Source organism: Aulonocara sp. 'chitande type north' Nkhata Bay, linkage group LG11 (genome assembly GCF_057382095.1).
Source record: "Aulonocara sp. 'chitande type north' Nkhata Bay isolate Kocher_YH1m ecotype deep benthic linkage group LG11, A_spYH_male_GT1.1, whole genome shotgun sequence".
Classification (NCBI taxonomy): domain Eukaryota; kingdom Metazoa; phylum Chordata; class Actinopteri; order Cichliformes; family Cichlidae; genus Aulonocara; species Aulonocara sp. 'chitande type north' Nkhata Bay.
The window spans coordinates 37216998-37239011 of record NC_141354.1 but is presented as its reverse complement, the minus strand read 5'-3'; the positions used below and the strand labels follow the sequence as shown (position 1 = coordinate 37239011).

At 39.9% G+C, this 22014-nt stretch overlaps 3 protein-coding genes across 5 annotated transcripts; 2 read left to right on the top strand and 1 right to left on the bottom strand.

The window, feature by feature from the left end:
* The first annotated feature begins 2113 nt into the window (after window positions 1-2113).
* On the top strand, window positions 2114-9344 carry LOC147319728 (uncharacterized). The gene is made up of 7 exons (XM_086312461.1): window positions 2114-3717; window positions 3954-4034; window positions 4114-4221; window positions 4302-4496; window positions 4706-4866; window positions 5956-6080; window positions 7201-9344. The coding sequence occupies exons 1-7, from the start codon at window positions 3657-3659 to the stop codon at window positions 7325-7327; spliced, it is 858 nt and encodes a 285-aa protein (XP_086168587.1). The 5' UTR covers window positions 2114-3656; the 3' UTR covers window positions 7328-9344.
* Window positions 9345-10168: 824 nt separating this feature from the next.
* Window positions 10169-16822, top strand: LOC147319727 (uncharacterized). Of its 3 annotated transcripts, none has more exons than XM_086312460.1 (8): window positions 10169-10419; window positions 10778-10849; window positions 11679-11750; window positions 12015-12119; window positions 13710-13904; window positions 14593-14747; window positions 14921-14970; window positions 15189-16822. In XM_086312460.1, the coding sequence occupies exons 1-8, from the start codon at window positions 10356-10358 to the stop codon at window positions 15334-15336; spliced, it is 861 nt and encodes a 286-aa protein (XP_086168586.1). In that variant the 5' UTR covers window positions 10169-10355; the 3' UTR covers window positions 15337-16822. The 3 variants fall into 3 exon arrangements, with proteins under 3 accessions (XP_086168586.1, XP_086168585.1, XP_086168584.1); XM_086312459.1 differs by having other exon boundaries at window positions 12018-12119; window positions 14855-14970; window positions 15189-16818; XM_086312458.1 differs by having other exon boundaries at window positions 14855-14970; window positions 15189-16817.
* Window positions 16039-22014, bottom strand: gpatch4 (G patch domain containing 4). The gene is made up of 8 exons (XM_086312457.1): window positions 21886-22014; window positions 19785-19863; window positions 19614-19687; window positions 19431-19523; window positions 19045-19155; window positions 18353-18468; window positions 18190-18240; window positions 16039-17947 (listed from the first exon to the last, which is right to left on the bottom strand). Exons 2-8 carry the CDS (start codon window positions 19861-19863, stop codon window positions 17299-17301), a joined length of 1173 nt encoding a protein of 390 aa, XP_086168583.1. The 5' UTR covers window positions 21886-22014; the 3' UTR covers window positions 16039-17298.

Below are 22014 nucleotides of genomic sequence, written 5' to 3'. Positions count from 1 at the left end.
ACAACACAATGCTGCTTCTTTATTTGTTGAATGACGGTTCGAGCCCCGGCTTGGACAGTCTCGGTCGTTGTGTCCTTGGGCAAGACACTTCACCCGTTGCCTACTGGTGGTGGTCAGAGGGCCCGGTGGCGCCAGTGTCCGGCAGCCTCGCCTCTGTCAGTGCGCCCCAGGGTGGCTGTGACTACAATGTAGCTGCCATCACCAGTGTGTGAATGTGTGTGTGAATGGGTGGATGACTGGATGTGTAAAGCACGTTGGGGTCCTTAGGGACTAGTAAAGCAAATACAGGCCATTTACCATTCATTTCTTTCACTACATCCATGAAACTTCCCTGAGGTCCTCTTTTCCTCCTGCCTGGCAGCTTCTTTGTCCACTATATCCTCCATCTCTCCTCTGCACATGCACAAACCATCTGAGCAACACAATGCTGCTTCTTTATTTGTGCCAGCAGAGCTTCATTACAAATGATAATATCAATAGATATATAACATCAGATTGTGTCAAATCCACACGAGCTTCAGATTATCTCAGTATTTAGTTGTCTCCCCTTTTTGTTTAAATGACAGCAGTCTCATAGGTCATAGGTCACATTATCCTAATATGTTCTGACATTTTTTTTCTTCAGAGCTTCATGCATGAACATGATTGTGTTGGAAAGTCCAGTAACAGTCAGCAATCTTTGGTTTTCTTTGGTCTTCAAAGCCTCGAGGTGTGCTCACAACAACAGTTTTCCCAAGGTGTTTCATATTGTAAGGTAAGGACCCTACAAAGAAGCAGAGATTGCTGATTGTTTTGGGTTATCCATGTTTTCTTAACATTATTCCATTTGAATTAATTTTATATAAATATACTTATATTTTAATTGATTCTCCAAAAGTTGATTCTGTTCATCTGGACGTTTTCAGTGACGTCTTCAGTCTCAGCTGACTGCAGGTTCACTGGGCTGGTTTCAGTCATTATGCAAATGTCCTGTTTATAAGATTGGGGAAAACACTACGTCCAGATGAACAGAATCAACTTTTGGAGATTTACTTAACTGGATGATTGATCATACATCAAGACATTTTAATTGATTACACTTAATTGAATTGAAGTGTAAACAGAGAAAACCCTAACAATCATATTCCTAGTAACCCCAATAACAAGCGATCTCACTTCACACACAGTTTCAGACTCTGTCATGTTTCCCTCTGTCACAGTGCTTCTGAATCTTCTGAACCTTGAAGGACACCCATATTTCTAACAGGGGAACAAAGACTGCAGGTTGATTTAGCCAAAAAAGATTGATGTATGATCAAATCTACAGTTACCCCCAAGTCTTTAGTGGACAGATCCAAGTCAAAGAAATGTCAGTTAACTTTTTAAATTACTCTAAACAATTTTATTTTTTAAAATTTGAATTATAATAAAGAATATAAAATATTTGATTTTTGTCTTTATTTCTGTTTTTAAGTCCTTAAAGTTTCTGATTATTTGCATGTTTGCATGAAACACACGTTGAACTCTTAAACCACACTCTACATGTATTTGCAGTTATTTATTTGTAAAAAATCTTTGGAATCATGTCTGATTTCCGTTCCACTTCTCACGTGTGCACCACTTTGTGTTGGTCTTTCACGTGGAATTCCAATAAAATTGATTCATGTTTGTGGCTGTAATGTGACAAAATGTGGGAAAGTTCAAGGGGGCCGAATACTTTTGCAATGCCACTGTAGTTTTTAATGTTTCAATCAATCAATCAATCAATCAATCAATCAATCAATCAATCAATCAATCAATCAATCAATCAATCAATCAATCAATCAATCAATCTTTATTTATAAAGCACTTTTCATACGGAGAAAATGTAGCACAAAGTGCTTTACATAGTTAAAAGCAGCCCACCCCACCCTCCAACTCACTCCCCACACTCTCAATACACATATATCCCCCCACCCCCACCCACACACACATACACACACGCGCACACTTAAAGAGTAAAAATTGGGCTGGGCTCGCATGAGCCAAGTGAGGAAACACTATAACAGGGAGCCGTCTGCACCGGGAGCCGGTCACAGACCGCAGCCTCCGGGCTGGGCACACAGCCGGAGGGAGGCCAAGGAGCCCCCCAACCAGGCTGAGAGGACCCCAGAGACCCAGCAGCCACGGTCAATAACAGCCCCGGTGCAGAGAGCGCCCTCCGAGGAAACACTGGAGATATGACACAATACGATATATACAGGGTAAAATGATAAAATAAATAAGAACAGGATACAATATAAATATAAATAGAGTAAGAAGATTAAAAAATGAATAAGAATAAAATCAAAAAATATTAGGTAAATCCTAAATTAATAATAGAATAACAGGATAGAATAAATAAGCATAAAAAATAAATAAACGCTAAGTAAAAGCTAAATTAAAAAGGTGGGTCTTGAGCCTGTTCTTAAAAACATGTACGTTCTCTGCGGCCCTGAGCTCCTCCGGCAGGCTGTTCCACAGACGAGGACCATACCACTGAAAAGCTGCCTCTCCGTGAGTATGTGTTCTGACTTTAGGGACAATCAAAAGGCCAGTACCAGAGGACCTCAGGGTCCGCGAGGGTTCGTATGGTAAAAGCAGATCTGAGAGATAAGAAGGCCCAAGACCATTAAGACATTTAAAAACCAATAAAAGAACTTTACAATCGATCCTGAAACACACGGGGAGCCAGTGCAGCGATTCTAAAACCGGTGTAATGTGGGCCCGCCCTCTGGTCTTCGTCAGCACACGAGCTGCCGAGTTTTGCAAGAGTTGTAAAGTTGAAATATTCTTCTTAGGAAGACCAGAGAGCAGGGCATTACAGTAATCAATGCGACTGGTAATAAAAGCATGCATCAGCATCTCCGTGTTTCAGTGGCATTGATTGAACTGTGATGATTGATTGTACTCAGTACGTACAACGTCTGCCATGTAGGTTAACTGAAGTGAGCTGGAAGTTTTAACCTTTAATGTGAAGCCTAAAAATTGATCACACATTTGAAGTTTCAACACAAACTGATCCAAAACATTAAGCTTTATTGTGGCTGATTTATTTCACTGCTGTATTAGATCAGTTTGAGCTGGATGTGCCTGATAATTTGGAAATGAACTGGAAGTTAAAAGTTAGCTTTGGTTGACATCTGCCTACAAACAGTGTCGAGGTGAACTGATGAAATTCATCATTTTTACAATAACATTCATGCTGCAGTTACTTAGTTCTGACATTTGTAAATTAACACACACACACACACACACACACACACACACACACACACACACACACACACACACACACACACACACACACACACACACACACACACTTCTTTCACTGAAGGTAATTGTTTGTTAAACTCAAATGAAAAAAATGACCCCACTAGTATCCTGGAAACGTGAGTCTTCCACTCTGCGACAGCCGTCGCTTTGTTCTGACATATTTTTTCTCGTCTTGCAAAACTATCTAAAAAAAGAAAAATGTCCCTCTAATAACCACAACCCTCCCGCTTTCTGACAAAAAGAAGAAGTGCAGATCTTGCAACGGTCCACTTCTCTGCCTCTAAACTTCACTTACACTGACCAGTAAACCCACAGTGGCTGTTTGACTCCGAGATTAACAAAGTAAGTACCGCTGACAATAAACAGCAAACACATAAATAATGGTGGAAGAAGAGAATTATGTGACAGTGATATTTCAGACAAAGAGAGATCCAACATACGGTGAGTGACAGACTTACTTTCTTCCCTTTCATCGCCAAAACTGTGATGTATGTGGTTTTGGGGAACGATCAATACCAGTTGGTTAATTCTGGCGATGTTATGCTACTCAGCATGTCAGTTCTTTCCTAGCACTGCTATTTTTGGTGATCTAAAAAGTAAAGTTTAATAAATAATCCCCACAAAGAACAAACTACAAATGAGTTTTCATTTCCTTTAAACTCTTTTTGTTTTTCCAGTGACGCCAAAAGACACAGAAACAATCTACGACGAGGTGAACACTGAGGACAGGAAATTGGATGCATCCCTTGTAATAACAGGTTATTTGTGGTTTTCTGAACAAATAAATGATATTTTTTATTCAATCATTAAAATAAACATTTTTTTCTATTCTTGTAGAGAATAAAGAGTTAGCTCCACCCTGTAGTCGTCTTGCGTTGGTTGTGACAGGTCTGGTGATTATTTGCCTCATCTTGGTGTCAGTCATCATCGGCCTCAACTTCCGCTGTAAGTCCACCTGCTGTGTATTCAAGGACTTTAGTGTAATCAGACAATAACACTAACATCTGTTTCTTATCTGACTGCAGTTAACACAGTGATGAGTGAGCAGCAGCGAGAAATGGCCAACATCACAGCACAGAACCTGCAGCTGATGACACAGAAAACATCCTCAGAGCGACAGACAGAGGAGCTGACCAGACAGAGAGACCAACTCAACTGGACCATCGGAGTCATCATGGAATATCAGGAATTTTCAGTGGAAAAACACTGCCCACAGAAAGGTGAACATGTCTTAGTTTCATATAATTTTATGTTACTTTTTGCTCACTTCCTGTCACGACTCCCACCGGTGCAAACATGTTTTTATTTGAAGGTTTAATGTTTTAAACTGTTTAAAAATCTTCAAATCTAAAAAACTCTTTGTAACGTATTGTAAAGTTGGATTTCTAAAATGATTCTGGTCTTGTTGTCCCTTTCTTTTTTTGATCAGTGTGTAAACCTTGCCTGGATGGCTGGGTGCTGTTTCAGTCAAGCTGTTACTTTTTTTCCCAACATCAATATTCGTTTTATTGGAGGAGCTGGGATCAAAGTCGTGATCAATGCAAAATGTATCAGGCGGCTCTGGTAGTGATCGAAAGTCAGGAAGAACAGGTGAGCCAGATTTCATTTGTATAGATTTTTTTAAAGTTTAAATAAAGTGAAAGAGCGTTTTCATACACAGAGAGGAAAAACAGTGTCAAAGTTCAAGCGATTTAGACAGGAAGGTTTGAAGAGGAAGTTAATGCAACTATAATTCAAAGTTACCTTCCTTCAGTTCAGTCTTTTCCCACCTCTTTGCCATTTGACTGGATTTTAAGAAAACATATTTCTTCCTCACTCAACACTTAAAAATACTGTAAAAAGGGAAACTGCAATCTCTTATTTTAAAACTATTCAGATTCTTGTTCTCTGAAGTGCACTGGGGTTTGCTTTATATTTGAGTTGTGTTTTGATTCAAGCAGGCCTCAACTTGTACTTAAAAAGAAAAGAGAAATATTCAGGAAAAAGGAACTGCAAGCTTTGAGTGTTCCCACTAGCTCGCTGCTCTCTTTAAAATAGTCTTTGTGGCCTCACTTCCAAATTCAGTAAATGACATGATCTTTGGTCAGAGCTGTGGAAAAGAAACCAGCGATCATTCCTACAGAGTCCCCAGCGTGTTTAAAAAGAGAGTGAGAACGACTCTTCATACATCAGACAAAAGATAGTCGAAGTAAAAGGCACAGGCTGAGAGTTTAAAAGACCAAGAGAAAAATGTTCTTTAATCTGATTGGACAAACTTAAATTCATTTTGAAGAGCTCCAAACTCTAAGCGTCAGATCAGAGTTTGCAGTTTGGAGAGATCATCTGTGGACAGATCTGAAGAAGGTAATTCAGCAACACCTCCCAGGCAATCTGGTCTAACAAGCCCACAGAGTCTTAGCCAAGGAACCCAGCAGCTGTAACTACAGCCAGCAGTCTGGATAGTTGTGTAAACTTTGTCAATATGGGTACTGAGTGTTGATTTCTTGAGGGAACAAAAGCCAGTTTTATCCATTTAAAATGTAAACATAGTGTGCAAAAAAGGAAAACCTTGTTATTTTTTTAAACCTGTTTGTTTTTATTTTTTGCTGTTATAGACGAGTCATCGTTCTTTTTATCTCAAAGGAAAACTAAAACCCGACTATTATTATGTGGCAGATAACACATGTATTACAAATTTAGGAATTTATCAGCAACCACACTAAGGACTACCACGCTGATGATAAGCACGGCTACTGGATCGGTTTGAGAGCAGAGAGCCCAAAGGACACGTGGACGTGGGTAGATGGAAGTAACCTCACTGTGACGTAAGCATGACCCCCGCCCACCACCACACATACAAATACTTGCCTATTATATCTTACTTAGCTCATCTAATTGACATAATGCTTTCCCTAGCTGCTTAGCCTAACTCTAACCATCACAAATGCCTAACCACAACCTAACTGTAACCCTGACACTAACACCACATTTGAGCCTCAAAAATGCCTTCAAACTCATGAGGCCTACAATTTGGGCCCATAAGGACTGATGGTCCCCACAAGTATAGTAACAGTCAAAGTTTGATCCTCACAAAGATGTATAAGTGCAAACACACACACACACACACACACACACATTTTTACAACACATTGTAAATACCCTTTAAAAAATATGGAATGGAAGTAAAAAGCAGAACAAAAAAATTGTTTCAACATTACCTCTTCTAATAACAAGAAGTTTAAGATTTACAGCCACAAGAAGTTTACAGTATGAACCAATTCCAAATAAGTTTGAGTTAAAACAACCTTTAGGCTGGAATAGCTCAAGGAAGTGACGATTAAGTCGAATCAGCACATGTTGATGGCAGACTTGTTTTCTGTTTGCATTTTCTCTTTTCATTTGTGAAATGAAAAAACACAAAGTGTTTTCATTCAACATAAAAAGACGTCTTGCATGCATCCAAGTAAGGAAAACCCTGGCTAACACTGTTGTGTGACTTGTGTGTTCTCAGCTCCCACCACTGAGAACACACAAGTCCTAATAAACAACAAACTTATTTGTAGCAGAGTGAAAAAAAAATAAAAGCTGTTAAAAACTCTTCACTGCATCCATTGCTTGTTTCTCAAAGATGATTTTTGACCTTTGACATTTTTCTTAAGCTTCCACATCCGTGATGGACTCGGTTGTGGTTTTCAGAACATCTAAGTGTCTGACTTTTGCGAGACCAAACACAAGTGTGCATTCATGGCCTCTGTGTTGGTTAAATTGCCTCGATCCCTGTTACCATCAGGAATGCTGTGTGTGCAGAGACTGACACAGATCATTGACTTATTTTTGGTACCCAAGCACTCCACGTGCTGAATTTCAGAAATACAATAAAGATTATTTTGTCAAAGGTTGAAATGTTGAGTAGGCATACAGACTGACACTATGTGACTTTTTTAGGTACTGGAAAATGCAACAAGATGTCAACAGAAGATATTGTGCTTTAAGCCTACCAAAAGCGCCCCCTCTGGCCAACTGGGGCAAAGAGAGCTGTGACATGAGAAACTGTTGGATCTGTGAAAGATGAGCGTTAATTAAAGCAGATTAGGAATCAGTCCCAGTAATAGAATTGTTATTTAATGTGACAGTAACTCCTTGTGTTTTTTGAATTAAAGGCAATGAGTTTTTTTTCTGTGTCAAACTGATTTTGTAAAAAAATAAGTAATTTCTTTGTTTTGATTTATGTTCAGTTACATTTTGAAACAAATGCTGCAGAATCACACACCACGTTTGAGCTGCACTGCAAAAGCATTTGTACTTTTTTGTAATCATATGTGCTCTTTTGTCATTACTATGGGATTTCTAATGTATTAGATGGCAAAAGAAACATATTCCGATGCATGTAAATGCAGAGACAGGCATGAATGTGTTTATGTTACTATTTATTACAGTTTTTGCCCGTTGCTTGAACACTATAAACCCATGCTTAGACTAAAGTAACACAACGTGAAGCTGTTGTTACCATACCTCAAACACATGTACCCCTACCTTAAACAAAAGCGCTGCTTTGCACCCCAGTACCAATTATGCAACACACCTACTCCCTCATGCAACACACATGGTCCTGCATGCTACACTCTATTTCATACATAAGACACTTCGCTCACAAAATGAAATCTCAGGGTGCCATTCGGAAAACACATGTATCCAAAATACAAAACACATCGGGTAATTGCAACCACTCAAATACACACCTGAAGGCACCTACTTGCAAAACCGAACACCAATTAGCCAACTACAAAAAGCCCTCAGCGTAGCCATTCCAAGAACTTTGCAAGCATGGATGGAGGGAGAGCAAGAGGATATTTACCCCGGTGCCTAGCGGGAGAGGACATTGCTTGCGATGTTGATGAGGTCCTGTGGCCAGACCCCAACAGACGGCGGGATCCATGAGCCCACTTATGCACAATTGTCATGGTTTTTTGTGTTTACAGTATAGTGTTTTTTCTATTGCAGTACTATTGTGTTGTTGTTGTTTTATTTGCTGTACCTGTATTCATGGTACTGCAATGTACAGTATTGAGTAGGTCTATTTGCGTTTATGGTTGTTTGGAAATGTGTCCCCTGTAAATGTGCCTTCTGAATAAACAATGGGAATCAAGGACTGCAGTGTTTTATGTACAGCAGACTAGTGTGTTCCCCCTGATCTGTGAGTGTTTGCATATGGTGCAGGTATGTGTCATTTTGTCAACAGAGTTACATTTTGACAAAGGAATGTTAGGTTTTGACAGCAGAGTTTAGGTTTTGGGAGTAGAGTTCCAATTTGGCACAGATGTGAATGGTATATTTCCCAGTGTTGTGTCATGTGTACTTGTGTGTACAGTTTTGGCACAGCGAGCGGGGTTTTGCAAAATGTGTTCAAGCAGTGGGCAAAAACTGTAATACTACATGTTTGTGAAACTTCCCTTTCCACTTGAGGAAGTGACAGTCTGTTCATGCTCATTGGGCGTAAATTGTAAGCATCTTTATTCCTTTTATAGTAACAGAAACCAAGAATCTGAACAATAATAATAATACGTGTGTGTGTGTGTGTGTGTGTGTGTGTGTGTGTGTGCGTGCGTGTGTGTGTGCGTGCGTGCGTGCGTGTGTGTGTGTGTGTGTGTGTGTGTGTGTGTGTTGTGCCTATTGTCTAAAACTAAAACAGTGTGTAAGAAATTAACTGGCTTATCCTACAAGAGACTCTCGTGTTAAAATGTTCAATGTTATTATGAAAAAAAGTGTTTCCAGCTTAAAGTGGTTTGGCCGGTGTGGACAGCTCCCACCTTCATAAAAACTGTGATTCTTTTATTTACTCATTCATCTGGACACTCGTAAGGCTGATACCTAAGAACACAGGCAGCTGGAGCAACAGCTGTGTGCTCGGCCTCGCCTCCACTGAGCTGTGCCTGTCGCAGTATTTTGATGCATTTAATAAAACTAATCGTTGAATGGAAATCTGTCTGTGACCAGTTTACAGTTTTTACACATTTTGGTTTTTTGTCTGTTTTACAGTTCTGGTCAAATTCTTTTTTCCCATCAAGTTTTTGTTTCCATTCATAATAATTTACTACAATTTCTTATGCTTTTATTGTTGTTGTTTATTGACTTTAAAAAGTGCAATATAAATAAATAACCAGAATATAAATGATGTAGTAGTTCATCACATCTCCGGTTATTGCAGCGTGTGAAGTGCAGAAAGAACTTGTAAACTGGGGTAAACTGCACAGACAAATGAGAATTAAAGTTCATTGAGAATTAAAAGGGGCTCGCAGTAACTTCCCGGACAAATTCATCAAATACATCACCAAATAAAAGTGTTTGTGTTCAACACCACCACTCTCTCCACGGTTATGATCCACAGGATCCTCCCTGTCTAACAGGATACAAGTGGCAAAGTTATCACATCATTTAGTGTTTAATGGAGTTCTTTTGTCGTCATTTTGAGGAATGTTAAGTCAATAAATTTGCTAAATAGTGTGAATTGAATATTGTTCATTACATCAGGACAACGGTTTGGCTGATCCATGATTACTGTGTGAAGGTTTGATTAATTTTTCTTTATGAGGTGCAGTGATGACAGACACCTCACCACTGCAGAGTCTCACTGCTCCTTGGGCCAAACGAGTTGCAAAAATTGCGATCACTCGCCTCTTCCTTTTTCGTACTGTGACAGACATTTTTCATCACAACGTTTTCACCTAACACGATGTCTCACAACGACATCGATCATCAGTTAAGAAACAACGCGGACGTTGCACCAGACAGATATGTGACAGGTTGGTTTGTTGGGTTAAAGCCCAAATGTGTTAACTGCTCTTAGCGTAACGGTGTGTTACAGAAGCAACATAATTCCGAGATCAGGCATGTGTATGAACACGTTGAGGAGTAATAGGAAGAGGAACCGCGGGTTTGTTCTGTGCCAGTTACAGCTGGAATTTCATATTGTTTTATGGTGCGTGTGACACCCCACCCACATGATGGGCATGTGGGTGGGGTGTCAGTAACACTCTTTTAACAGTCCGCTCCTGTTGAGGCCAGTTTTAGTTTTCTTTGCGCTGAAGGCAATTTGGCTTTTAATGATGGAGGAAGAAGTCAATTATTCCACAATGGTTTTCAAAACTGGTGCTTCACTAACAAAAGGTAAGTTACTCTCCTCCTTCATTCAAAAATGAATCACTGATAAGTCTGACTGTTTATATCTTTGTGAAGTTGCCTGATGAAAGAACGCTGCTCTGTTCACATCATATCATCCAGTTTTTATTTAAAAACAACAAAAAGATTATTTATCATTAAAATTCGGAAACATTCAAATCACTAGAAAGCACAACATTTCTATTTTATACGCCAAGTCATGAGCTCAGACTTATCTTTTTGAGTTTATCACATTGTTTGGCTTTATCATAAATGATGTGATAAAGCTAGTTTGAAAACTAGCACATGGCACACATGTCAGACTTGTTGGTATGAATCCCTGCATTCAGTCATTTGTGTCTTCTAGAAAAAATCCCGGACTCAACCATTTATTCTGAAGTTAAATCTAAAGCGCCTGCTGGTCCTCCTCCTGCACCTGGTAAGTTATAACGTTCATGCAGATATTACATGAGCAACAAAGCAAATTCATGCTTTAAACTTTCTGTATTTGACAATGACACAGCCTGAGAAAACAGACCAACACAAGTAATGCAAAAATACTGCAACCACCTGCAGAGACTAAGGCAAGTCTTGAGTAGTACAAAATCCATAGAGGCTGGGGTCTGTCACACCAGGCAACATCCCAGGTGCAGCCTGTGTAAAGATGCCCCTCAGACAATCCAGCACATAACTGCAGGGTGCAAGATGCTAGCAGGCGGGACATACATGGAACGCCATAACCCAGTGGTCGGCACAGTATAAGAGATAAGAGATAAGATAAACCTTTTTTAGTCCTCACATGGGAAATTTGTTGGGTCACGGCAGGAAGTGAACAGTGCAAAGTTACAAGCAGGAATAATTAAGAAAAACATGGAATAGAATAAAATAACATAGAATAAAATACTGTGTTATGTTGGAACAGATCCAGTGAGACTACAAACCAGTGGAGGCTAACCTAACGAACATAGTAGTGGTGGACAAGCAGTTCACTTTCAAAAGTGTTCATTTAACAGTTAAAGGAGTCAACACATATAGACACTTTTCTAGTGTCAGGTTTAAAACTCACTGTGTTAATTTAACAGTGGTGATTTTGCAGAGTGTGGTGTGTGAGGGGAAGGAGAAGGAAAGAAAAGGGGAACATAGAGCGACCTAAGAGATCAATGATATGCTTTAATGACACATGACTGCGCATTTTGTAATTCTGTGGGTTGTGTTGTTGTCAAACTCATCTCTATGAGTCCATTCGTTTAGTTATTTCTGTCTTCCAGAAAAAAACGAGGACCCAGCCATTTATTCTGAAGTTAAATCTAAAGCGCCAGCTGGTCCTCCTCCTGCACCTGGTAAGTTATAAAATCCCTTTTTCATCTTCACTAATTTAGCAGCAAAATGTTTTAGACCATCAGTGGAACAAATGTATTCACTACCTGTATGTCTTTGACAACATCTGACATGAACATCTGGTGCCTCAGTGGTCCTGAGAGGCTAACACAACAGAGCCTAAGAAAACAGACAACACACGAGCAAAGGAATGAGCTGCAGCATCACACAACAGTAAAAGTCCATGTGACAGTTTCTCATAATAATGACGTCAAATTTCTCATTAGAAGCAGAAGGCAAAGCAGCTGCATGCTCCAATTTCCGTCTACTGCTGGCATGTTTGGAGATCCTTTGTGTCCTCCTGCTGGTGGGCATCATCGCCATCATCTACAGTAAGTCTGAGTTCAGCACACCAAACTCTATTTAGTTTTAGTTTTATTTTGTTCTGGATTTTTGCATGTTTCCAGAGAGTGGGTTTGCTCGTTTCAGCTGTTTTTTTTTATTAGTTTCACTGTTTGTTTACCTTTCTTAATTATTATAATATGGAGGGTAATTAACAGGGGCAGATATTACAATACAAAGACAACACCATGTGAAAGCAGCTGAGTCACAAATTTGACCAAAAAATAGAAATAAAAAATAAATAAAGACAGTTTTCGTCCTATTTTCAACTTTATTGTTACATTTAGTTCTCATGTTCTCCCAAAAGTCTAGCTTTCATTTTTATTTTAAGTAAATAAAATATTTTTATGCATTGATTTTCTAATTCTCTGTTTAGTGTTGGTTCTGCTCAACAGAATTTTACTTTGATATTTGGTGTTTTTAAACCATCAAAGGTTTGATGGTTTTGAGTTTTCAGTGCCAGCTGTTATGCAGTTTGCTTTACATCACATTACATAATAAATGCCAGTAAAGATTTTTGAATTATTCTTGAAGATCTGATGTGTGATTTAAGTGTTAAGTTATTGTTTCTGAGCAGTCCACAATAACCTTACAGAACACTGCAGAACCTCATGTTATTTCTGAAGTTTTATGAACAAAAGGTGTATTATAATTATTGTTAGTAGTAGTAGTATTCCTGAGTAAATGAAACTTGGCTAATTTGGGGTGATTTTTAGGCTTGAAGTTACATAGTGAAGCTTTGTGAAAAGCTCGACCTGCTGCGTGAGTAACGACAGTGACATTAAAGAGTAAAAGAAGGAAGTAATGGTTCTATCCAGCCTAAAAAACCATATATGTGGTTTGTTTTGCTTCTCCAGGGCATTATAGGCATCATGTGATGTGGCAATGAAAAAAGAAAGGATTGGTTAGCTGCAAAAATGTGTGAACTCTGTGAAAACTTTTCACAACTCTGTGAAAATGACTGAAAATGCTAGTGTGGACGCAGAGCGTTTTCAGATGAAAAGGCCGTTTTCAAATCTATCTGGGCTACTGTGGACGTAGCCTGAAATTCATCAAACCCATCCATCCACCCCATCCTCCTCCCTGTGCAAACCCTGTTAATTTCTAACACATATTTATTCCTACTTAGCTTCTGTCTTGATTTAATGGTTGTTTGTGGATCAGTTAGTTAAACGTACTCATTACATATTCACTGTATGTGGAAAAACCTTCAAAGCTGTTTATAAAGGTGGCTTAAAAAACAGAGATTAATTTTTCCCCGTATAACCTGAACCATTTATTTTTTTTAATCTCTTTCCCACTAAAATACAAAACTGCATTTTATTACTTGTTACTCGAGCTTTCTGTACCTCTAGTGCCTGGATTTTAATTTAAGGCTAATTTTCCTTTTTACTATTTATTACCTTCTACTGGTGGTTAAAAAAACATTTTATTATACATTCATGTTTTAGTGTGTTTGGTGTCTTCAGCTTTGTCTCACAATGAAGACAGGAAGAGGAGGCTTCTCTGTTAGGACTGGATGTGAACCCTCATTGGTCGGCTGTGATGATGAGTGCTGTGCTGTCTTCTCTCCTTCACAGTGAGTTTGCTATTTAAGGTACAGGCAGCAAACCTCAGTAACCTCACAGCAGAACATCAGCAGTTGGCCATGGAGAAGGAAATCTCAGACAATAAAACTCGGGAGCTGAGAAGACAGAGAGACAATCTCAACTGCACGCTGGAAGTCATCCTGAAGTTTGATAACTTTCCAGTAAAAGATTACTGTCCTAATAAACGTGAGTGCTTCATTGTGCTTGTCTCAGAAGTTAATAAGCTTCATATGTCAAAATTTTATTAGGAGCTGAAGATGATCAACAGTATGATAGAGTCATGAGAGTATGAACGGAGAATTTATGTGACAAATTTAAATAGAAAACCACAAAACAAGTAAGCGTGCAGGTTGGGAGAGATGATTTGAACTGGTCACAAAACCCAGGAAAAGAGTTATATTTGAGGTAAAGAGCCTCAAATATCATCTAAAATGTACAACAATTTATTTTGACTTTACCGCACATGGAATCTGTTCTCCTTTGAACTGACCTTCAACCCCTGCGCATCAGTTGGCAGTATGTCCCACATGTTTGTTACAATTCTCAGGAGTGAACGGCTCACCCAACATGCGATAACGCATAGATGCATATTTGCCACACCAAAACCAATAAAGCAAACCAGCACCTCACCGTCTTTTGCCTTTCTCTAAAACTAAGGATCTGTCCATTAAGTTTAAGGGAAGCTTAAGAATTTCTCATTAGCAAAATCAAGGAATCTCTGTGTTCTCATTGTTTCCAGAGAACGACTCATCAAAGCTACTTTAAAATGGAAAGTAGAAAAGAAAACAGTGTGAATCTTTTAGCTTTTTTGCTACATAATTTGATAATGTTGTTAATGAGCCTACGTTGAGTCTAGTTTCTAATCTCCTTGCAGAGTGCCAGCCATGCCGCAGTGGCTGGATCCTATTTAAGAACAAGTGCTACCTGTTTTACAATGAGGACGCCCCCTGGAAAACTTGGGAGGAAAGCCGAGTGTATTGCAAAGGCAAAGCTGCAGATCTGGTTGTTGTTGACGATCTCAAAGAGCAGGTGAGCTCTAACAACAAGACCACAGCACAATTACAGCCATGATATTTTCTTACATAACTGATGATAATTCATAAATGTCACTGAATGACGAATGATATGACCCACAGGAATTTCTCAGTAGTCACATAAAATCTTACTTTAGTAAAGACCACGGATACTTTATTGGGTTACAGAAGACAGCAAATAACTGGGTCTGGATTGATGGACACAATGACACGCTGAGGTAAGAAAACTGTCTTACAGCTACAGAACAAAGTTACAGCAGTGGTGGGAATGACTGAATGATTAATGATAAAATAATATCGTGATTTATATGCCAATAATAATAATATTGGATAAAGTGATTTCAGTAAAAGAAGATGCATTATGAAAGAAATTATGCAGAAATAAAATATTTGGGATGTTTTTACACATGCTGACGTTCATGTCCTGCTTTTATAGTTACTGGATGAAGGAGATGTCAGACACTTCAGTCTCATATGTGCTGATCATCCCTGGGACGAATGCCACAAAAAGCTGGGTCAAAGCGAACGGTCACTTTCAGAACAAATTCATCTGTGAGATAGACGCCCTGCTTTTGTCCACTTAGTTCCAGCTGCCGTTCTCTGTGTGCTCTTCCACGTTGCCATCCATGCTCCAGATACTGTCTGCATTATTCGTTTCTCATCTTTATAATGGAGGATGGAGAACTTGTAGTTTTTCAGCTGCTGCAACTATTTATGAAAACAGACTTTGAGCAGACCAGTGTGTGTGTCGCCAAAAGGCAGAAATAATGCAACACTGTACTTTTACACCGCACAACATTGCATGTATTGATTACATAATTCATGTTGCAAGTTCCATCCCGTGTCAACCTCAACGCTATCTCCATCTGTCTCTGTTGTAAAGTGACGGAGGTTCAAGGAAAAGTTGAAAGTTCAACTTTTGGGGTTTTGTTAATCATCTATTTAAAATAACAGCGTGATGCAGATGTTTTAAAGCCCTTTTTGATGGAAAGACAGTCACTGCACTTCACATGTTCAGCAGGCATATTTATCTTTTTAACTTTTTGATTCATCTAGGAAGAAATTTGAGATACAGTAACACTTTAAGGATTTTTCTGAGCCACCGTAGCAATGACAAAGGGTCGAGTCAACAAGATTTTTCGACCGTTTTGTTATTTTTAATAGTGAAGTGAGGATAGTGTTCAGCATCTGAACACTCACTGAGCTGTCAGTTTAAAGAAACATTTAAATCACAACCAACACTGATGTTGAAACTCAGGTAAATGAAGGTCGAACATATATTTAATTAATGAAATGATCCAAAAGATCATAAAAAGACACATTTATTCTACTATTCAGTTTTTTAATCTTTGGTGACTCGAACCAAGATATTTGGTTGGAATTGAAGGCAAAAGGGTCATTTATTGTTGTTACCATGGACGCATTCTTCTCACATCTTGATTAAAGGAACAGTTCACCCAAAAATCTTTTCCCCCTCTGGCCTGTAGTGCTATTTATCCATCTGGGTTAGAGTTGCCAGGTTTTCCAGATATCCACTGAAGACACATCTGCTTTCTCTTAAATACAGTGGGAGTACATGTGACTCACCTTGTGGTGCTGAAAAACATTTGAAAAACTCAGCAGTAATATCTCTTTTTAGAGATCACTCGTGGTTACTCAAGAAGGGAAACAAATTCCTTGTTTAGGCGTTTTAACGTAGGAACTATTTTATTTTCTATCATCTTCACAAAAAAGCTTACAGCTAATCAACATTACAGCTCAGGAAACAAGAATCTCATCAAAGTTTACATCTGTCACAAGTGTGTGCGTCTTGTCCCAGGAACACGCTGACACACCTGTCAGGTGACTAAAACTCTGCAAATGATCTACGCACATGAATATTTTCTAATTCCTACAAAAGATACAAACATGTTGTATATTTGTTTACTTTGTTGTTTAAAATGTTTATTTACGCAAAGACAATTTTAAATAAAAGAATCAAAAGTACAAAAGTCTGCTGAGTCTGATCATTTAATTTGCATATAAAACCAGCATGTGTCACAATACTCCGCGTCCTGCACCAGTACTGTAAAAACAGCTGGGGTCTCCGTCATGTTTACCTCCCAGAACAACTAAACTGACTCCAGCTACAATCGCTGAGGTTAGAAAAGCCACGTCTGGTTGTGATGGATTATTTAGGGCACATTTCATGTTATAAAGGCAATCTTTAAAAAAAAATCATCAACTTGTCTAAACAGCATCGGGCTTGTAATGCGCATCACCTGCTGGATGTAGTTAAAGATGTTTTCCAGTTTGCTGAAAACATCCAAAGTTCCTTTACAGTCCACGTTTAGACTGTAACTCACCGAGTTCCTCTAATATCGACTAAACAAAGCTAAACAGGAAGCACTCACATGAAACCTCAGCTGATTGTTTTTTTTAAACCACAATTTCACTTGTTTATTCTTGCTGGTCGACATTGATGATTCAGGTTTAGCACCACAGACGAGTACACTGGGAAGCACGTCCTCTTCAGACATGGAATTAGATTCCCAGTTAATCACACACTAGTCTTTAGACTTCTTCTTCTTCCTCTTCAGAGGAGGAGCCTCCTCATGTGTACACGTTTTGTCCTTTTTGCACTTTTTCCTTTTCTTCACTGACTCTGTGACGTCTGAGTCCTCCAGTCCTGTGTGATTTGATTGGCTAGGCTCCTTACAGTCACTGTCATTTTCCTTTGGGGGTTTAGAGGATTTCTTCTTCTTCTTGCCCTCGTCAGCATGCATCTCAGCAGTCACCTCCTCGCTCTCTGCAGCCGGTGAATGCGTCTCTTCGACTCTGTTCTCCTCCACTTTGTTCTTCTTCTTTTGCTTCTTCTTCTTCTTCTTGTGCGAATCATCTGCCTCACAGTTTTCTACATGGATCAAATCCTCATCAGTTCTTTCCTCGGGATCAGCGCTCTTCTTTTCCTTCTTCTTCTTTTTCTTTTTAGGTTGAACATCTGTTGTGGGAGTTTCACACACTCCATCACTACTCTTCTCATTCATTTTCATCTTTTTTCTGCTTGTCATCATCTCCTCCTGCGTCTCTAAACGGGAGGCTGGAGGAGGAGCACTTGCTGGTTGGTTCTTCTTTCCATACTTGGCCATGAACTCGGCCTCCTGCTGCTCCAGCCTGGCTAACTTGGCGCTCATGGTCAAGCCGTGCCTGGCTCCCCTAAAATAACAGAAGCACAGAAAACTGGGTTATGCTTTTTTACAGTTCTTTGATGTTTTTTATGTCTGTGAAGGTTCTCAGTCATCCAGGTCATCGTAGTCAAAGGAGCTTGCAAAGAAAAGCGTCTGGACTTCTTTAAGTTGCTTCAAGCAACTTAAAGAAGTCCAGACGCTTTTCTTTGCAAGCTCCTTTGACTTTGATGTTTTTTTCCATGTTGAATTCTACAAATCATATCATCTTACTTGTGAGCTGTGCGTCCTCCACAAACCTTCATAAGATCAGTGTCAGAAAGCCTGCAGAGAGTCAGACAGAAACCTCACGATGTAACTTATCAGATAAAAGGTCCGAATACAATTCCAAGTCTCAGTTGCTGATGAGATCAGATGTTGTGAATGTTAGTCTTACTTGGTGGTGCTGGACAGATCCATCCTCTGCTCATCCTCCTCATCAGAGCTGCTGCAGTCATCTGAGCTGGAGGCCTTCGGCTCTGGCTGCTCCTGACCAGACAGCAGCGTGGCAGACTGAAAGAAGAGCCAGCCGTTTGTTTGTTAGTGTGAATAAAATAAACTACATTTAAAAACACAATAAGCGTCCATGTCATGCACAAAAGTGTCATAATGTCCCACTGTAAGGCCCGCTTTAGACTAATGTGGGGAAACTTTGCAGAGCCTACGATGTGAACTACATAAATGGCCGACGTCGTTGACGCTGTTTATGCTTTTGCTGTTACTGTGTGGTCGTGTCCCCGTGTTTTATAAGCCGTGCCAGACGGGTTCCTGCTCTTTGTTACGGTCAGTTTTTGGGGTGTGAACATTTTTACATTTCTTTGTACTTTCCTTCATGTCCTCTCAGTTTCTGCAATCGCACACGAACGCTACAACAAAGGTGGAGGTCGAGGCGACGACATACCTGCTGCTCGGTCAGATTTGGGGACCGCAGCATTGTTTTTGTAGCCATTTTGATTTTCCTGAACGAGACGCTCTCATGACTCATCGCGTAACGCCAGTGACCAGCAATGAGTGGCAAGCAGTGTGATGACTGAACTGCAGTAAGTACAACAAGAAGGGACATGCAGCTGAAAGACAGCAAACAATTACCTTGACAAAGCATCCATACAGCTTATCTTTAGCCAGTGTCGCTTTCCTCGGCTTTTTATTGGAGATCATCCCATCCTCTTCTTCTGCAGTCTTCTTCAGCTTAATCCCATTCTGCATCAGAAAACCAGGAAACACGTTAACGCTGTGTAAGTGAACAAACCAGCTGCTTCCACTCGGAGCCTGAATGGAACTGATGTGAACGTTAAACTGAGTCTGGGCCTTGTTGCAGCTTCCATCCACTCCTCAGAGGTGGTGCTCTGAAACGTCAAACTGCTCCTAAAATCCTGAAACTATTCTCACACTGAAAAAACAGCCGCACTCAGGTGGACGAGCTAAATAAATAAGTACGAGCAAAACCTAAAAAATAAAACAAATGAGCGACCTACTTGATCAGACTCCACCTGCAGGCTGGAGGAGGCTTTATTGAAGACATGATCCCACCAGTGGAAGGTGAACTGCTCCCCTTCTTTATGGCCAACCTTGCAGAAGAAATGTAAATGGCCCTCTCAGCTTAAACCTGTTTTAGCGTCAACACAAGCGTCTGCTGCATAAAGACGAACAGCACTTACTCCTCCTTTGTCACACTTCACTTTCACCTTGATGGCCTCCGATATGCCGTTTTCAGCTCGTCCCAGTCCTTTACCTGAGGAGAGAAAGCGCCGATCAGACTCCTGCACCTGAGCGCCGACCCTCACGAGCGCTGCTTTAATGTCTGAATGAAGAAGTTCAAAGTATGTTACCGTGCTCCCAGCCGTGGCGAAGGAGCTGCTGCTCCGCAAACTTCAAGCCACAACTTTTCTCTTGAACGACTTCTGCCATCTGCACACAGACACAGTTAAATGTAAGCAAACCCATTCAATTCTTTTTTTGTATTTCTGGACATTTGATAAATAAAAACCATGTTACACCTGAGTAACTTAAACCCTTAAAACAGTTAAGTATGCAGAGAAAACCTAGCGTGTGTTCTTAGTTGATTTCCTGCTGGGCTGAGATCATGGCTGTATGTTTGGATGCTCTCAGCACAGCATCCATGGTGTGATGCTGCAGGACTCCCTCTCCCACACTTCCTATCAGAAATAATATGTAATGTCTACCTACCTTTTAGGACTGGGCGATATATCGAGTTTTTAAATATATCAATATATTTTTATACGAGATAAGAGATGTGTGCCATAAAGTGCAAAATAAAGAATGTGTGAAACTGCGTCCCGCCCCGAAACAAACCACCTTACAGAACTCGTATACAGTATTTTTCGGGCTATAACCTTACATTAAAATGCTGTCATTTTCTCAAAGATCGACAGTATGACATGTATGAGTTCTCCTTACTGACCGCGAACCGATTTTATGTGCTACACGGCGCTCAGCAACCTGCCAAAAATGCTTTAGTACGACTTTGCTGAGCTACGAAACTGCACCGCTTGATGGTTTGTCGGAGCATTACGGCTAGCGTAGTCAGAAGCCTCGCGGAGTGATACGTACTGTGCTTCAACGTAATATTACCGTATTGTGTGTGTATAAGGACCATAAATGGCACCTGTAAGAGACACGGTTACAAAGAGGATTTCAAACTCCAGGCTGTCAGTCACGCAGTACAAGTTGTCTCTTTGTTATTATGCTCAGCGTCTGTTAGTTTACATTTCGACTGCACAATTGTGAGCTTTTTGTTATGCACAAAAACAACACTGTTTTCTTTTATTTATGGAGCATTATTATTTAATAAATGCTGATAATTTATTTCTGAGTAATTTTTTCATGTACATCTGCGCTGTATGTGAATAAAAGTGCCTGTGTGACATCTGGGACACAGCTTAGACTAAGAACTCTTTTTGTTCTTATTTAATGGCTTTAAAAAATATCGAGATATATATCGTGTATCGCCATCCAGCTAAAAAATATTGTGATGTGAATTTTAGGCCATATCGCCCAGTCCTACTTCTTTTCCTCACTTGGTGTAAGACAAATCACCCACAGGAGAGGTGGAGGAGTGATGGAGAGAATAAATTAAGATTTTCAGGTAATGGTTGAAAAATAAATGGCACTCAGGGAGCAGGTCAGTCACAAACACACATCTGTATGTATTGTGACTGGTGAGTTTTACAGGGTCCTGTCTACTGTTCTTACTGTGCAACAGTTGCAGTGTTATGAATATAAAGACCCTAAAGGAGACGAGACCTTCCCTATTATTGCCCTTCAGCTCTGACTATCCCACCTCCCTCATAAAGAGTCTGATTGTGCTTTTTGTCCACAGCAAACATTTTCTTATTGCTTTTCTTAGTCAGTTCTTGTTTTCATTCGCAGATTTTACTTCATTAGTGATAACTTTTTTAAAAAGCTCCGATTTCTCATTTCCTAATAATTACACTGATTATCTGTGTTTTTGGAGACTTGGTGTATCGACGTATTTGATGGAGAGCAGCTTGACTCAACTCCGGTTTGAAACGTGCAACAGAAATAAAAGTTTGACTTTGTGTTTCTGACTGTTGATCTAAAGACTTTTCAAATGTTTTAAACATCCAATATATTTTAAAGGAATCGTTTTATCCACGATATTGAGACATGTCGCGCACGGTTAGCCTATAAAACCAGTCTGCTTCTCTTATAAGCTGCCGTGTAACTGCAGAGAGGTTTAAAGCAGATCTCAGGACCTGAGCAGGTTTAAGAGTGAAGTTAAAACTGGTGAATTTGCGCATTCTGGGATGCTAACTGAACCGGTTTCGCTCTTTACACTGGACGAGCTGATGCTAACAGCTAGCGTTAAACACCTGATGTTCACGGCCGTTTCTAGACCAATGTTTCCCGAACCTTCGGCGACACAACAGAAATAACAAGTCCACAAACCTCCGTTTGTTTCTGTCGAACTGTTTCACTGAAAAACGTGAGGACTGGAACCGTGCAGGAGCATCAGAGTGTAAACATGCGGTGCCAGCAGACCGCTGACATGACACCGGAAACACGTCACGGAAGGGA

Bases quoted from the DNA above. Each gene is read 5' to 3' on its own strand.
- LOC147319728 (XM_086312461.1), top strand. From the start codon at position 3,657: ATGGTGGAAGAAGAGAATTATGTGACAGTGATATTTCAGACAAAGAGA. The intron at 3,718-3,953 runs GTGAGTGACAGA...TTGTTTTTCCAG, and splicing joins AAAGAGAGATCCAACATACG to TGACGCCAAAAGACACAGAA. The intron at 4,222-4,301 runs GTAAGTCCACCT...ATCTGACTGCAG, and splicing joins CATCGGCCTCAACTTCCGCT to TTAACACAGTGATGAGTGAG.
- gpatch4 (XM_086312457.1), bottom strand. From the start codon at position 19,863: ATGGCAGAAGTCGTTCAAGAGAAAAGTTGTGGCTTGAAGTTTGCGGAG. The intron at 19,688-19,784 runs GTAACATACTTT...TTCTCTCCTCAG, and splicing joins TCGCCACGGCTGGGAGCACG to GTAAAGGACTGGGACGAGCT. The intron at 18,241-18,352 runs GTAAGACTAACA...GACTCTCTGCAG, and splicing joins GATCTGTCCAGCACCACCAA to GCTTTCTGACACTGATCTTA.
- LOC147319727 (XM_086312458.1), top strand. From the start codon at position 10,356: ATGATGGAGGAAGAAGTCAATTATTCCACAATGGTTTTCAAAACTGGT. The intron at 11,751-12,014 runs GTAAGTTATAAA...ATTTCTCATTAG, and splicing joins TGGTCCTCCTCCTGCACCTG to AAGCAGAAGGCAAAGCAGCT. The intron at 12,120-13,709 runs GTAAGTCTGAGT...TCTCCTTCACAG, and splicing joins CATCATCGCCATCATCTACA to TGAGTTTGCTATTTAAGGTA.